The sequence below is a fragment of the Pholis gunnellus genome (assembly GCF_910591455.1).
Source record: "Pholis gunnellus genome assembly, chromosome: 13".
Classification (NCBI taxonomy): Eukaryota; Metazoa; Chordata; class Actinopteri; order Perciformes; family Pholidae; genus Pholis; species Pholis gunnellus.
This window is the reverse complement of record NC_136540.1, coordinates 13,618,019-13,634,010: the sequence shown is the minus strand read 5'-3', so window position 1 is coordinate 13,634,010 and position 15,992 is coordinate 13,618,019. Positions and strand designations below refer to the sequence as shown.

The following is a 15,992-nucleotide window of genomic DNA, read 5'->3' as shown; positions in this document are numbered from 1 at the left end:
CTTACAGAATACTTCACCTCCAAAATGATCATATGTATATCGGTTACTCCCCCAGTGTTACCTTGAATTAATAATGTCTGGATGGATTGGATTATACTGCACGAGTTGTGTGAACGGATGTTTTGACAGTTTTGCTGCTGTTAACGTGGCCCTCATTTTACTTCATTTCATTGAGACTTTTCTTTTATTATTATACTTTATGTAGCTGTTACTCTTTGGGACATCTTGTACAGACTTCCAGGAAGAGTAAGCAGGAGAAAGATGAATACAGCACTTACTGCTAATTCATACCTTTAAGAGGTACTTTGTGCTTCCACTAAAACCTACTACATATAGAAGGCAACAATAAGGTAATGGAATTGATATTTTGTACTACAGCGTGGTGTAATAACCCTGAAATGTAGACTTGCTGCAATAAAGTAATTTGGTTAAAACACACTTCAGAACAAAAAACTATAAATTTCCCATTCAACATATTGACAGTATAGCAGTGTAGAGTAAATACACAACAATGTTAGCCACTCATCCGGATCCGACTCACTTTCACAACATGCAGAGCAGCCCAGACGTCTGTTTCCCCGGCAACTCCATCCAGCTCCTCCTCCAACCTCTCCATGGGTGGTTTCCATGCCAGATGCCCAAACCACCTTGAATGACACCAATCTGACACCAGGGTCTGCTTCTGTCACCCACTGATGATGTCAGAAGGACGACAGGGAGACTTCGGCTAAGATAAGATTCATGTTCTTGTCTTCGCCCTGAGGGATGCTGGGAGGTGTTGCTGCTGTTCTGCTGTCACAGCTGAGAGGTGCATTTAGGACAGCCGGAAACCACTTACCAGGACACAAAGACTACGATGGTTCACTCCACATTTTGTTGAGTTAAAAGTCACACTAGCCAACCTGCAGAGATGCCTCACTTTGGCGGTTACATAGTGTGTATTTGCTGCATAGCTCATGCAGTAATTCAGCAGAACAGCAGCCCCCATGCAAGTCCTGCTCACTGCTTTATGAGATGTCAAATTTGACATTTTGACATGAAGGTGACTCGAAAAAGAAGGTGTCCAAAATGGAAAACGGCTATCCTTAAATATCTACGCCACACAGGGCTATCTGTGCTTGGTTCGTAGGGCAGAGTGTGTGCACGTGAAGCACACGGGGCCAGATGTTTCCAACTATCTGGTTGGTTAGACTGTAGCATTAAAAAAACAAACTCTTTAATAGCTACTTTTACAACTTGAAAACTGTAGACTGTTACATCGCAATGTCGCTCTGATATTAATTAATCCTTCAGTCATAATCATTAGTAATCATGACATATTTGCGTATGATTGGACAGAAAAACGGACACAGTTACAAGTAACAATTAACCGATTATCAAAATAGATGTAAATTATTTATGTCGATCGACTTAGCGATTATTCACAAATCATTGCAGCTCTAAATAAAATCGAAATAAAAATAAAAGTGTGCCGGAGGTTTATCTTGGTCGCACGAACCATTCTGCCTGTGATAAAAACACACCAATTATAATTAGTTTGGAGCATAACGCTGGCTGCCACATAGCCAGACAATCCTCTATGGTGAGCAGGATGTCTTCATCTGGTTGTGATTCAAGTTTTTTTATTAGGTTGAGTGTTTTCCAGCAACAAAATAAGCCAATTCCTAACAAATACGGTTTTGGTCCAGCTTTATCACATTATGGTTTTCAGCAGAGAACTTTTGTGTTCGTAAAGAATTATAGACAACTAAAAACGAATTGCATGCAGGAAATACACTTAAATAATGAGCGAGGGTTGAGAGTGTTGGGTTAGTTCGTTCGGAGCCTTCACACACGTCTTTATTCGGACATTTCAGTTGTAGAAGAAGCCCCACAGGGCAGATTCCGGACCCTAAAGCTGAGCTGTAGAGGTAGATCACGTTACAGCTTTCATCGGACACGTCTTCAACAGACACAGTGTCTGGCAGCCACTAAATTGCCCCAAACGTCTACTCTGCACCATGGCTCTTTAATAAATCCTGTCTGTGACTTGGACATCACTCTTCAGTGTCTGATTCCTATCTGTGAACAAAGCCTGTAATCACATCCCACATCAGGATCTGTGACTTTTCTAAACTAAGGCCAAAACAAATCACCATGAAAACTCTATCAGCAAAGAGCTACTTGAAAGAAAATCTCTCTTTATTCCATCTGCATACTGTGGAATCCATATTAAACTCTTCCACAGTTAGAAAGGAACTTATTTGTTTGATCTTTACCCAATTAAAAATTCAGCTCATCTCTCTTCAGACTGCCAGGCATTTGTCTAAAATATCTCACACACTGTGCTAGCTGGATAGAGCGGGACAAAATGCATACAGATTTGAAAAATACAAAGTTCTCATTCTTGTTTGAAAGATCAATTTCAAAACTGTGTTTTTCCCAAATGCCAGCCCATCTGTCACAAGGTTGATACTTGCTAGCAGCTGGATCTGGAGAGAGCAGTGATCTTGTTTACTTATTCTTTGATTTTATAGATTGACATTTAAGTTATAGAATATTTTATTTAGGAAAAGACAGTTCTTGTATGCTACTTATGTTTAACAACATTTAACTTCTGAGAACTTTGGCTTCTTAAATGTATAAAAAAAAATCTTTTATACTTAAATGCTGAAACAATTAGCAAAAAACACCCAAAATTCGCTGGTTTCATCTTTAAAATTGTATATTTGGTGCTTTTTCCGTCTGTTATGATAATAAAATAAAATGGCTTTTGGGCTCTGTCAAATTGTAACATTTTCTAATCATCTTATAGACTGAACTATGGACCAAGCAATGCATTTCTTTTCATTCGAACATAATCTGCCAATAAATCAATAATGAAAACTATCAATATTTGCAGTCCTTCGAGTGTTACAGTGAGGCAGAGAACCGTCTGGAGATATTCTAGATAAATTCCACTGTCCGATCAACAGTTGCTGCTGGTTTTTCCTCCACCAGCTTATTTTCTGCCTCTCTTGCTTCTCCTGGGACACTTAAACAAAGAGACGATCACTCTGGGGAATCTGCCAAACAAACGCCCTGCAACCACTAACGGAACAACAGTAAAAGACAAAAAATAATTAGGCCCTATGAATCAGCTGAGAAGGAGAGTCCCACACAAAGCATGAAATCGGAGTCAAACCTGGCCCTGTACCATTGCACTGATGGTGGAGCCTTCGGGGGTTGGGATAACATTTACAGACAGCGCTGACACAAGACTCTCTAATCCCGCTCTGGGCATGATATCATACACAGACATCCCCTCCACTGCCTTCACACAAGGGTTATTTAAAAAGCACATTGTGTTGAGCGTTTAAACTAAAAGGAACTGGGTATTGAAATTCCTGCTGTGCAGATATCAAAATATGAAAAGTTTCAGTTATAACCAGCCCGTTTGAGAGTGAGGACAGCTAATTAAAACCTATAGCTGGTTGATTAGTGTATAGTAATGAACAGACTCATCAGGAAACAGTGCCAGATGCATGCCATATCCACGCCATGGCACAGCCCATTAGCACAAGAGGCAAACACCATGAAAGCCGCTCTCGTTAGACCCGAGGTCGTCATGAATATTCATATGCACATGTACACGCTGAACACCGAGATGTCTTTTCACCATCAAAGTCGGTCTGGATTTAAACAGACTTCGTTTTAATTTGATGACAGATGTGAATGCAAGCTCTTGTGACAGGAAACTGACTGGCACAGTGCCAGACACCACGAGATGCCGTCTGCAGTAATGTGGTGCGATAGTAAATGCATTCCATGAAATAAAAAGTTAACTTTCAGTTGCCATGCTAGCAGTGTGGCTCTGTTGGTCCACCACTCGGATATCTCAACTATTGGATGGACTGCCGTGACATTTGATGCAGATGCTCAAGGTTCCCAGAGGGTTGCTGGTCCACCGCTGCCTCAATCGGTTAGTTGGTTGTTGATTCTTCCAGTTGTTCAAAGGGAAAGGCTGGTGTTGTTCTGTACATCTATATTTAATTATTGTCCACAAAGCCAATAAAAACACCAAAACCAACCATGTTTAGGTTTTTCCTCAAAACTTTGTCTTTTCATGGGATTTGTTGACAACAAAAGCACAAAACATTGTGTGTTTTTTCCTTCAATGCTGGCTAATGTTTTAGAATACTACATTATTGTATCCCTAATATCTATATGCATGTTTCTTAATCATGTCAGACTAATTAAACAGCAAACAAATCGTGTTCAAACTTGTGAATTAGTAAATTATCCTAACTACACCTTTCGTTGTTGCTGAACGGAAACACTAGAATCCAGTCTCAAGTTGCGTTTGGTTGAAAAAGAAACGACTCTGAAACAAGTTATTTTTGGTGGCAGTCATTATAAATCACTTTCACCATCAGGTGTTAACGTGCCTTTGTGCTATTTGCTCCTTAAATGTCAGGATATTGACAGACAGTACCTGTTGCATGTACCTGTTTTGTTACTTTCGTCATATAAGAGAACTTAATCCTGGTGACGAGCTGGTTGCCACACTAAATCTATTTTTGCAGGCTCTTCAGGCATTCTCTCGGTGACACTGACACATTGGTTTGGCAGTTTGACACAAACCTTAAGAGCAAAAGAAACCAGAGGACTTGGAATTCCTCAGGACAATGACTGGGTTTTAGGGGAAGCCTTGAGCAAATACTGACAAGTCGGTGGCATCTGCATTGTTCCAGAAAGAAACGCATCTCGTATCCATTTCAAGTGAACGGACTGAAAGATACAGGGGAAATCTCTAACCAGTGACATAGTGCTGTGGTCACGTTACACACACGCCTCAGGATTTAAAGATGAATGTGCTTTCCACCCATACGGACACTTTTACACCGAAATATAACTCAACAGCCTCCCTGATTAATGGGTAACTTTACTCACTTATTTCTGTGTAATCCAACTCCATTTGGACCATGCTTGTCAAAATTAGGTATTTTAAAGGTATAGTTGAATATTTTTATCATGTTTCATCTAACATGAAAGTAAAAGCTAAGCTAAGCTAACCAGCTGCAGGCGGTGGCTTCATGTTAAGCATATAAAGACCAATCTGCAACCTCTGGTGCTGAAAATTACACCAAAGCAAAAGTGCAAACAACTGCAGTTCCTCAGATGGCCACTTGAGGCTGTCCCCAAAAAGCAAGTCAATCCCTATAGACCACCCATGCTGAAATACACAACTCTAGAGAAGAAAGAAACATATAGCTAGTTTCACTTTTAATGACAGCATCGTATCATATACCAGTACCAGCCTCCAAAAGCCATTATCCTAATATTTCTAATTATTTCAAACTGTAATATTCATTCGTTTCAATTATTCATTTCAATTACATTTTTCACAAAATGTAGAAATGTGTCGCTCACGACGATGATCTGGGTTGCATCAGCGTGGAAGTGGAAGACTAATGCAAGTCTTCCACTTTGTAAGAAAGACGGGCTTTTCATGTTTGTATACTTTTATGTGCCAACGCTTGATTAACTGACAGAAAGCTGAAAAGATATTAACTTAACATTTTACACAACGAATCTGCTTGAAAATGTAAACAGACTGAGGACGGTGCTCTCTGTCGCTGCAGCACCACCTCACACATGAATCACGTTAATCCCACTGTTTATTTGAGTACATCTCTTCCCTGTTTGCGCCTGCTCTTTCAGTCGGAACTGTTGACAACAACAAGAGCAAAGTAAATATTCCCAGGCTCCGTCCACTGCACTCAAATAGAAGAAAAAAAAAATAAGGGGGCATGAGAGAGGTGTGAGAGGACACACAGGATGGAAGGGGGGGGGGGGGCACGGCTCAGAAAAGGCGGGAAGGAGTCAAAGACCATTGTGGTGTACAATTTCTCTGTAACGTGAGCCGCCGCTTGTTGCCCCCACAGAAGAATGTCCGATGGATTGGGCGTCAGGTGTGTGCAGCTGCTGGTTTAGCTCTGTTTGCAGACCAGAGAGGCAGACAAGTGGGAGAAGGAGGACAGGCTTCTCAAGAGGGCAATACTGGAGTTTTTTTTTTTTTTGTCTCTCCCTCTGGCACTGATGGGCCTGCTGCCAACACTTGGATAGTGGCCCAAGAGAGTGCCATGTGTCCCACAGATGGGCCTTCTGAAAATGAAGGGACGTCGTGTACAGATGGCCGCTTTCGCCTGAGACGAGTTTAGAGACAAATGGCCAAAAACTGCTCAAGACTGAAATAGTACCAATGAATGTCTTATTTTAGAACAAAAACAAACAGGACTGTCTTGTTGCATTTACACGATCGCATCCATAAATATATGCATTGTTTAACATACTGCATGTGTGCATTTAAATGGGATATATTAAGCCTCATAATGAACAAAAGACCTTCACTTGGTGGTGCTATTGTTACAGCGGAAACAAAGCAAATATAAAAACACTCATCTTATAAATGATCATTCAGCCACCTGATTGCTTCTCTGTTTACATCGTTCACTCAATCCTGGTATGTACTTATCTTTTAGAGCTTTTCCTACACACTAAAAGTGATTTATTGTTGTCTAAAAACCTGAAGAGAAGAAGAGCGTAGGTGACACATCTTAACATACGCCACCATCTCATGACTACATTGATCAGGATCTATTTGATTCAGCTGAGGGGACAATGACAGATTGATCTCATCCTACACTTGCCTTATGGCAATTTATCAGTTGCATACTGTTAGTGTGGATAGTATTAATTAGAACTACTACATAGGTTTTGCTTTTTGGAAGGACTAGGTGTGAGGCTGTTTATGATCCTGTGATTCAGCTTCAACATGGTGCAAAACCCCAGATGCACTGCCAGGTGCCAGTGGTGGAAAGTATATTTACTTCAGGGACAATTTAGGCAACCTAGACAGACTGGTTGTCCACTTTACAAGTTTCTAAATGTTTTTTTAAGTATAGATATTATGGCCCAATGATATTTGGTGGACTTTCCAACCAGCAAAGAACATGCCTCTACATTCATCATACTGCTTTGACAATACTGAATAAAAAAGAATCAATCCAGTTCTAGCAGTGCAGCCAAATCCAATATTTGGGATTCAAAGAGGCTTTTAGGAAACAAGCCTCTGAGCACTCTCCCAGCGCAACCACGAAGAACTCGGATGTGAAAGCCTGCAGCACCTTCAACGCTTTTTAAAAATAAATACAAAAGGAAAAAAAAGAAAAAAACGTAAGTTTGGCACTGGATCATTGTTCAAGCTGCAGATAAAAGTTCAGCGCTCCGGCACTACCGACTGCACATGGATGTTCCTCCCTCTCATGAGTCATTTCCTACATGCCTCTTCTTGATTGAGTATGCTTGAAACAGCCGTCTCCAGCTCCTGAGACACGTCCCGTCTTCTCTCGGGCGGACTGTTCACTCTATAGATTTTTCACTCGGCTGAATGATGTGCTCTGAATAGCACAGCAGTCAAGGACGTTTTGGGCAGTTCTTCAGCTCCAGAGAGGTACTCGATAAAAGGGAGAAATTCCCTCCCAGAAGGCCAGGGATCAAACTACAGAGGCAGCTGTTGGATATAAAATCCCTCTCAAGCATCAACCATCCACTCACTGCAGAGTTACACTACACATGCAAGACAAGGCCTCTGAAAACCCTTCAATTTGGGCTTGAGGGAGGATGTCAGCTCTGCTCCTGCCAGCTAAACAGCTACAACTTTGATTTGACAACATGTCTTGGATCTTCAGAGCATGCACGGGTTTTAAATCAAAAGGACGGCAACAAACAACTCACTCATAGAAATCAATGTCTGCTTTGAATCCTGTTGCTGTTTAGTGACTAAATCAAACCTGTTGTGTTGGTGCACACCTCAACGTAGCCCGTCTCTTAAAAATCACATTCATAAACGACTAACTGGCTTTATTAGTGCATATGTTAGTTTGGCTCAAATACGATGCCCCTCAATTTACATTTTTTATAAACAAAAACGATTTTTGTTGGTGGAAGATTGTTAAGTGTTGAAGAAGTTAGTACTGACTTGTAGCCTTGACTTTTTCAGTATTCAACAAAAAAAAACATCTTTCCATAACCAAGTGCTTTAACAGCCAAAAGCTAACAACACATGGGACAAAGGATGTCAACCCTTGCCTGTTTTTTTCAAGTCTGGTTCTGAACGTGGAGACAAAAGCTCACAAGCTTGAATAATCAGTGAAAGTACTGAACAGAGTTGACTCAATGGGACGCACGGTATTTGATTGTTCACCGTGCTGACATACATGTTAGTGGAATTAGCTCACATATGTCTAATGCCACAGCGAGGCACCAGTATAATGCCACGGGGATCAAACGGCACACTCTCTTTAATGAAAACAATGAGCCAATACATTAGATTATAGGGCTGTCCTGCCTGGCTATCACTCAGCCAAATGCACTAATCCACACATGAACAACTGCAGTCCCAACAGCTGCACACTTCCTGCTGCATGCAGACGAGCCCCGCAACAGAGTGAAGGTATTCATCGGCTGAAGTAGAGGTCAGGGAGAGCAGCCATTATTTACACGAGGAGGTCGACGCGCCGGGATACCGTTATAACTCATGTTCCGATACGTCACTACTTTACTTATTACGAAAACATTTCTTATCTGGCTAATAATGAATGATTGATGACGATGTCTTAACACTGACAGCCAAGCAGGAAGTCTCCCTTAATATAATGCATGTGTATATACATAATCTGATCATAGAATGAGGGAAGGGGACAATAGAATCGGACCAAACTTTCATAGATTGACAGTTTTGGATAGTCTATGTAAACTTGGTTTAAATCACACTTATAGCTGCACAAATGTATTCGCATATTGAAGTGTAGTTTCGTCTTCAGGCAGTCTGACCTTGTGGTCAAAAACAATTTGAATATCTAAATTACTAGATTGGTAGTTCGAGGGTTTTCATTTAATTAAATGTATTGTTCTGAATATCATTCAAGAATATCAATAGGTCAATGTAAATCACAAGAATGTAATGAATTGCTCCATCAGAACTAGAACTAGTAAAAGCTAAAAATGTTAGTGTTTATTATTTGTAATTAATCAAATACTAAAATTTCACAAAAATGTGTCTTTAACATTTCCTAAAGTCCAACATTACATCTTAAAATGTGTTGATTTGACAAACCACGCAAAGATATTTAACAGATGATATATGAAGCAGCAAATTCTCACATTTGAGCAACTGAAACCAGATGTGGTTTGGCCTTTTTGCTTGATAAATGACGTGAATGATTAATCTATTATAACAATTGTTGAGGATTCATAATCTGTCAATCAGTAATTAACAATGTTACTTCTTTTTTTTTAACAACAACCGCATCAATTGTGTATTCCATCAACAAGGAAACTATGCACTCTGTGCATGAGTTCCACAGCAAAGAACTCCACACACTTGACAAGAACATAAAAACAACTTCAGTTAGAATCAGAGAGCTCTCCATCAAGGAGGAAGTGAGTTGTCTCTTAGAGGCTTCACTGAACAAAAGTGGTAAGCCACCATATCCCTTGACTCCAAGAAAAAAAACGTGTGGTCATCCATTAAGGAAAGCTGCTGAAATGTCTTCACTTGAGAGACACAATGCTTTTGTTTATGACTGACGCCAAAGCTGTGTTAAATGGCGTCAGTCCCAGCACCATTAAAACGTCAACCCGCCCCGATTTCAGTCATTCAGTGCCGGAGGTAGCTGGCTGAATTCATTTGAAAAAATACTATAGTTTTGTTAAAAAAAAAAAGTTTAGTACTTTCCTAAAACAGCTGGGTATTGTAGTTTTCAGTTACTCAAACTGGAGTAAATAGCGCCTTTGTTCGGGAATACTATCAGCAGCTGATTAATCCATATTTGGTGTTATAGTGTATGTGGCCGCAGGATAGTGTAAGAAGGATCGAGTCAAAATTAACTAGAGTGTGTTGTCACGGTAGGGATGTCAAGAGAATGGATACTTCGGTACCAAGTCGATACCAAAATTCTCTATCAGTCTATTGAAACCAAAACTTTTGTGTTTTGCAGTCCAGGAGGTTTTTCCGCAGCTGTTTCGATCTCTGCAAATTTCGGATGCCGATAAAAACAAGCCAACCAACAAAATAATGACTTTTGATCATGCTAGTGTCATAATTCTGTTCATACGGTCACACAACAATATGGATATCGATTAATCCTTTTGGTCTATAAGCATAGTGCCCAAACAAAACAAGTATTACATAGACAACGGACAAAGATTGGGATAGCAGTTGGACTAGCTTGTGATGGATTATTAGATCCATACATTTTCGATCAATTTTGCCTTTTGAACTGAGGACTGCAACTATCAATGTAACAAAACGTGCACGCTAAAGATACCAATTAGTGGATAAGTGTTTAAATTATTACACCACACAACGGGTTTGCAAGGCGCATTCCTAACCAACAACCAGAGCAGACACTGAGGACATATTGATTTCAGCCGCATTGAAAATATGATTTGGTTATTGAAAACATGTATTTTAAATGGCTGCATGTACAATGTTCAAGAGAGAGTTTTTGAATAGTCCAATAGTAGTAAACGTAACCTTCCGTTTAAACGTCAGGGAAATAAGTGGTTAGCAACATCCCTAGCGATATCCCTCGCTACGGCATTGTCACGTTTCTATCATTTCTAAACTATTTACCTCACGCTGTTAGCAGCCAGTGGGCAGCACAGACCTGTAACGGTAACAGAGGTTGCATTGAGTTTCTTTATGATCTGTTCAAGCTCTATTCAGGAAAGATCAGTATTAAGCGAAGGTAAATTATTAAGGTTATCATGACGTGTACAAATGTAATCCTGTAAAAGGAGACGTTATGCAATATGAAATAGATAACAGAGAGGGAATGATGACCTGTAACACTAGCACCAAATGTTTATTGTTTATTATTTTTTTATCTGAACATTGGTATCGAACTGGGTATTGAGAATTGTGGAATTCCACTGACATTAGCATCAACTACTAAATGTCTGGTATCGTGACATCCCAAGTTCCTGGTAATGAAGGAAGATGTCACCCAGTGCAACAGTGTGACTCACTGATGTGTTTTTGTTAATTGGGCACAAATTGCTTAGATACATCAGGCTTTACATAGACAATACTTCTTAATAGAACCAATTAAATGCTGATTCGGGGCTTTTAATGGGATTCACTGACAATAAGGAGGACACTTTAAAATATCATCAACCATTAACAAGGCAATTAGGCCATAAGCTGTTTTATTTAAATGTCCCCACATGATGATGTTGCAAGGTGGCAGCATTTCGGTGAAACACTACTCTAACAACTATAAAGTATCACTGCCCATGTCACCGGTTGGTGTGGTAGTAGACAGAGTTTCCTGGGGTATTTCTGATTGACTACTTTTTGTACTAAAAAAAACAACAAATTCAGCAGACTTGCAGATTTGAATTGAGGTGTTTTTGTGTGTCATTACAAATGTATCTGCATCATTCTTGCATCAGATTGAGAATCATGTATCTAGATATTTATTGAATTGTTTGAGATAGATAGATAGATACGTTTGTACTTTTATCGTACCATTTTGGGAACGCAGTTTTGAACAGAAAAAGGATCGGAGCTTTGAAATGCACTGAAGGATAAAATCTTGTGTATTCCATAAAGGCATGTGTATCTACTTTCTGTTGTGTAAATGTCCTTGTAAAAGCACTGCCCCTGCTCTGATTTACTGCATAACCACACTGCCTGGATCACTTGGCCATTCCTGTAACACAACATGCCCATCATACTGATGAACACTGGTCTGTGAGATCAATAAGGATGTGGGTGTACAATGCATCAGCTATGGGACATGTTCGAGTTTTTTTTTGTCATACTCAGGATGGGTTCATTTCCATGCAGGAGAGATGCTTTTAGCTACAAAGTGTATTCGAGTAAGTGCCCTTCAAGGTCCATTAGGGAGCTGGTCAGTTTTGACAGAGCCTTGTTTGGAAGCTCTTTAGAGGGCTGGGGTCTCTATCACTAACCAACGACCTAATCCCAAAACAGACAGCTTTACTCCGTCTCCAGAGGAGGTCCAGGGGAGATGAGGATTAAATAGCGGTAACCCAATTAAGACAAGGCTGATGGAGGGAAAAAAAACAGGGATTTAAGAAAAAAAGAGGTTTACGGTCGGGACACAGTGAGTGTTGTCCTGTTGCGAGATGCTACATGGAGAAGAAGGTTTACATTTAATTCTGTCTGTAGGTAATCTATCGTCATGTCAGCCTTTAAGAGTAGCAGCGGGGAAGAAACAGATTCACATAATTCTTAGTTTTAATATTCTCAAAATTGATTAAAGATTTAAAAGATCTATTTTTGTACGTCCAATTAATTTTCTGTTAACCCACTAATCTGCTGTTTGACTAATTGTCTCAGTTCTAATTAGCTGACAGTAATACGCAATAGCCTAAACCCTTAACGTTTCCTTATCTTCCGTTTCTTTGCCATTAACTATATTTAGTTGAGTTGGAACAATTAGTCGATTAATCAGTTCAATCAATCAGAAAGGTTCCAGCTCCTCAACTGTGAAGACTTACTGCATTCTCTGTTTTACATCATTGGATTTATTTGGATTTTGGGAGTCTAGGTCTGACAAAATAAGACATTTGAGGATGTGACCGTGGGCTCTCGGAGACTAGGACGCACGGTTCTCATTGTTAAAGGGACAGTCTGGAGGATTTGGTGGCATCTAGCGGGGTGGTTGCAGATTGCAACCAACTGAATACCCCTCTGCTCAGTCCTCCCTTTCTAAAACTGCGATAATGTGAGCCGCCTAGTGCAAAATGTTGGGAAAACCATTGGCCAACCCGTACCCCAACAACACTACTTTAGGGGCAACAGAAGTCAGGCGATGGCTGACGGTAACACAGTTTTGCACACTGTGGCTCACGTTACCACAGCTATACAAGCGTATCGGACAACCACGGTGGACTTCAGGTAACGTAAAGACGCAGAAGCGGCTCTAGCTAGAGCCATTGTTTGGTTTGTCTGTTCTGGGCTACTGTAGAAACATGGCGGTGCAACACGGCTGACTCCGTTAAATGGACCCGATCCCTCTGTAGATATGAAGGGTTTATTCTAGACAAAAATGATTCTTAGTTTCAGGTGATTATACACTGATGACAAGTTAATGCATCCCCCAAAATGCTACACACTGGCCCTTTAATCAAGCCAGTATTCAAATTATTTAAGAAATTATTCAATATACAACTCCTGACCCTTAAAACTCCTTGAGGGGAAACATATCCACAATCTTAAAGTGACCTCAGACTGGTTCTCCTTCTCCCACTGCTCTGTCCTGCTCTAGAAACCTGCCTCTTCTCATCACATTGCTATTACTGGCATGTTCTGGCTGATGAACAACAAAGACTCGAACCTAAACGTGTCCTGCAGAGAGAACTAAGTTTGGTCCTGCGGTCTGTGGTTCTTTAGATGTTTGTACAGCAGTCTTGTTAAACCTTTAATAACTTACCCAGACTCTGTCGCACAACAGTTTATGACACAAACCTTTAAAATAATAATAAAAAAACACCCCTCACGTGCGTTTGTATGCTCAGACGTACGGTGCAGCTACGCGTTGGTGGGTTAATTGGTCCGTTAATTACGCAGTAATTTACTACACCTTTATTTACTTTACGACTCCGACACTTTCGACTGAAAACAACTGAAAATGAGGACTAAAATGTGGGGCAAAGTCTCAAATTAGTGGAAACCCACACAAATTCAACATGCACTCATTCCACTCACGTTATAGGTAATTACGCCTTCAAATTCACTCACGACGCCAGGACCCACTAATAGGCGAACTGCTAATTAACCACAACAACAACACACACTTTTATATATAGAACACGGTGCTCTAGTTATTTAACTTAAAAATATTTAGAAAATGTCAGAAACATTTGATAGGAGCATCCAAGAAAAAAAGGCACGCGTTGTAATTGCATTCACAGTCAACGGCTGTAACACCTTAACTCAAAACTTGTCCGCAGTTTACAAAAAAAAAAAAAAATGGCGTGTTTAATTTCGAACTCACCGCTCCAGTTGAGGAGGCAGAGGTGAAGAAACAAGGTTGGAAGTGTTGCGCGCAGGAGAGCCATGTTCTTGTATAAAAGCTGCTCGTCGTATCCAGCACCGAAATAATCTGAAGTGGTGTGTCGACGAGAAGTTGAAGCCAGCAGCAGCAGCAGCCCGGGAGAGAGGAGACTGAGGGGAGAGGAGGAGGAGGAGGAGGAGGAGGAGAGGAGGGGAGGGAGCTCAATTAAAGTCTCAGTCTGGCGGGGTCCTCCTATTGTGGAGGCGTTATGTGTGGTAGAAGCAGCTTATCAGTGTTTTCTTCTGCTACTTCCAACTCCTAATTCACACAGACAGTTTTTTTTTTTCTTCCTTGGGTTAGAAAGTCCTCAAGGTCACAATAACAAGCATACCTTATCACTCCTGCACACCTTTTAGCCTAAAATCACATGGTTGAATTCAGCTTAGCTGGGACACTTTATTTGCATTTCCACAGGGGCTGAAGAAAGTGATAAATCCATTTACACAAGGGCCTGAAATTCAATTGCAACGTACTGCACTACATTTTGGGGAAATATGCTTATAATGCTCTTTAGATGAGATTGATAAAAAAAAGGTCACACATCTACAGCCAGCAGACGGTTAGTATTGCTTAGCAGTGGTGGGGGGAAGCATTCAGATCAAATCCTGAAGCTGGAACCATTAAAAAACGTTTTAAAAATGACATATACCATCAAAATAATTGCCAATACATTTTCTGTCAAGCGGCGGATTGATTAATCGACTAGACATTTTAGATGTACTTGTATAAACTGTATTATATAAACTAAACTATAAACTAATCGTTTGAACAAAACATATTCTATAAGCTGTTTGTGTTTTGCGCGCAAAAATCTTAACTTGTAAAGTAACTAGATCTCAAGCTGTTAGAAATATGTAGTGATGTAAAAGTAGAAAGTTGCATAAAAATAAAAGCCTCAAGGGTAGCACTTTATATTACAGCTCGCTAATAGCTGTTAAAGAGCTCAGATTAAACAGACGATGCTAGATTCAGGGGGCCTTGACGCTCCAGTAAGTGAAGGCCAAACAATAGCCTTGATAAAGGCCCTGAGAAAACACAGAACCAGGAGAAGAAATGGGATGGATGGAAAGTACCGAGAAGGCCAAGCGGACGCAGATGGCAGGTAATACGGGAATTACCTAAATTAATTCAGTTGTTTGGATTAATAGATCAGCAACCTATTTAACAGATCGGCAGAACATTGGTTCATGACCGAGGTTGTCCTGAGGGGAGGACCTAAGGCGTTAAGAGAACTGGGGTTGATGTCCAGGTCAAGTGACTTGTGTGTGTTAGCAAAGGTGATCATGTCACCTGATCTTCCTCGTGCCTATTGGTGAACTAATGCAGGACGTCCAAATAATAGTGAGAGAGGTATACGAACCTAGATTTTAGAGAAGTAGGAAACACTCCATCAAGAGCTGGGACACTATGCTGCTCTTAACTGTGAGTGACGATTGAAGATTGAGTTTTCCATCCGAGGAACAACTTTGATAAACCAAGATTTCCTCAGCACTCAAACGCTCGCTCCCTGGAAGGAGCTGGAATTGGGGTTCGGCCGCTGGTGCTTTGAGCACCACAAGCCAAATGCCACTCAGTTCCTTTATATTGGAGAGACGGCAGACATCTCTATGGCTGATACCTCAAAAACTAGGCAACTTACACAAGAAAGATGTAGATTGATAAATAGTACAACCTGTAACATGGAAAAATGTGTATTTTTGATTTAGTGGTGGGCTGTCCTTAAGTACAGTACTTGACTACATTTCCTTAGTTATGTTTCACCACTGTAGCTTAGCATAAAGACTGGAAACAGGGGTAAATGGCTAGCTCTGCAGCCGACCAAGAAATAATCAGACAAACATAGTGAAATGGGAAGTATAAGCTTTTAATTAGCGGGAT

At 40.5% G+C, this 15,992-nt stretch overlaps 1 protein-coding gene across 1 annotated transcript in view; it reads right to left on the bottom strand.

Annotated features, from left to right (window-relative positions):
- Nucleotides 1-14,118, bottom strand: part of mcama (melanoma cell adhesion molecule a) — a gene marked incomplete at its 5' end in the record, with an annotated part of 42,129 nt that extends 28,011 nt beyond the window's left edge. The window contains one exon of the mRNA XM_079172037.1: nt 14,055-14,118. Within this exon, the coding sequence (XP_079028163.1) occupies nt 14,055-14,118 (64 nt within the window). The remainder of the gene's footprint in view (nt 1-14,054) is intronic.
- Between the last annotated feature and the right edge of the window lie 1,874 nt (nt 14,119-15,992).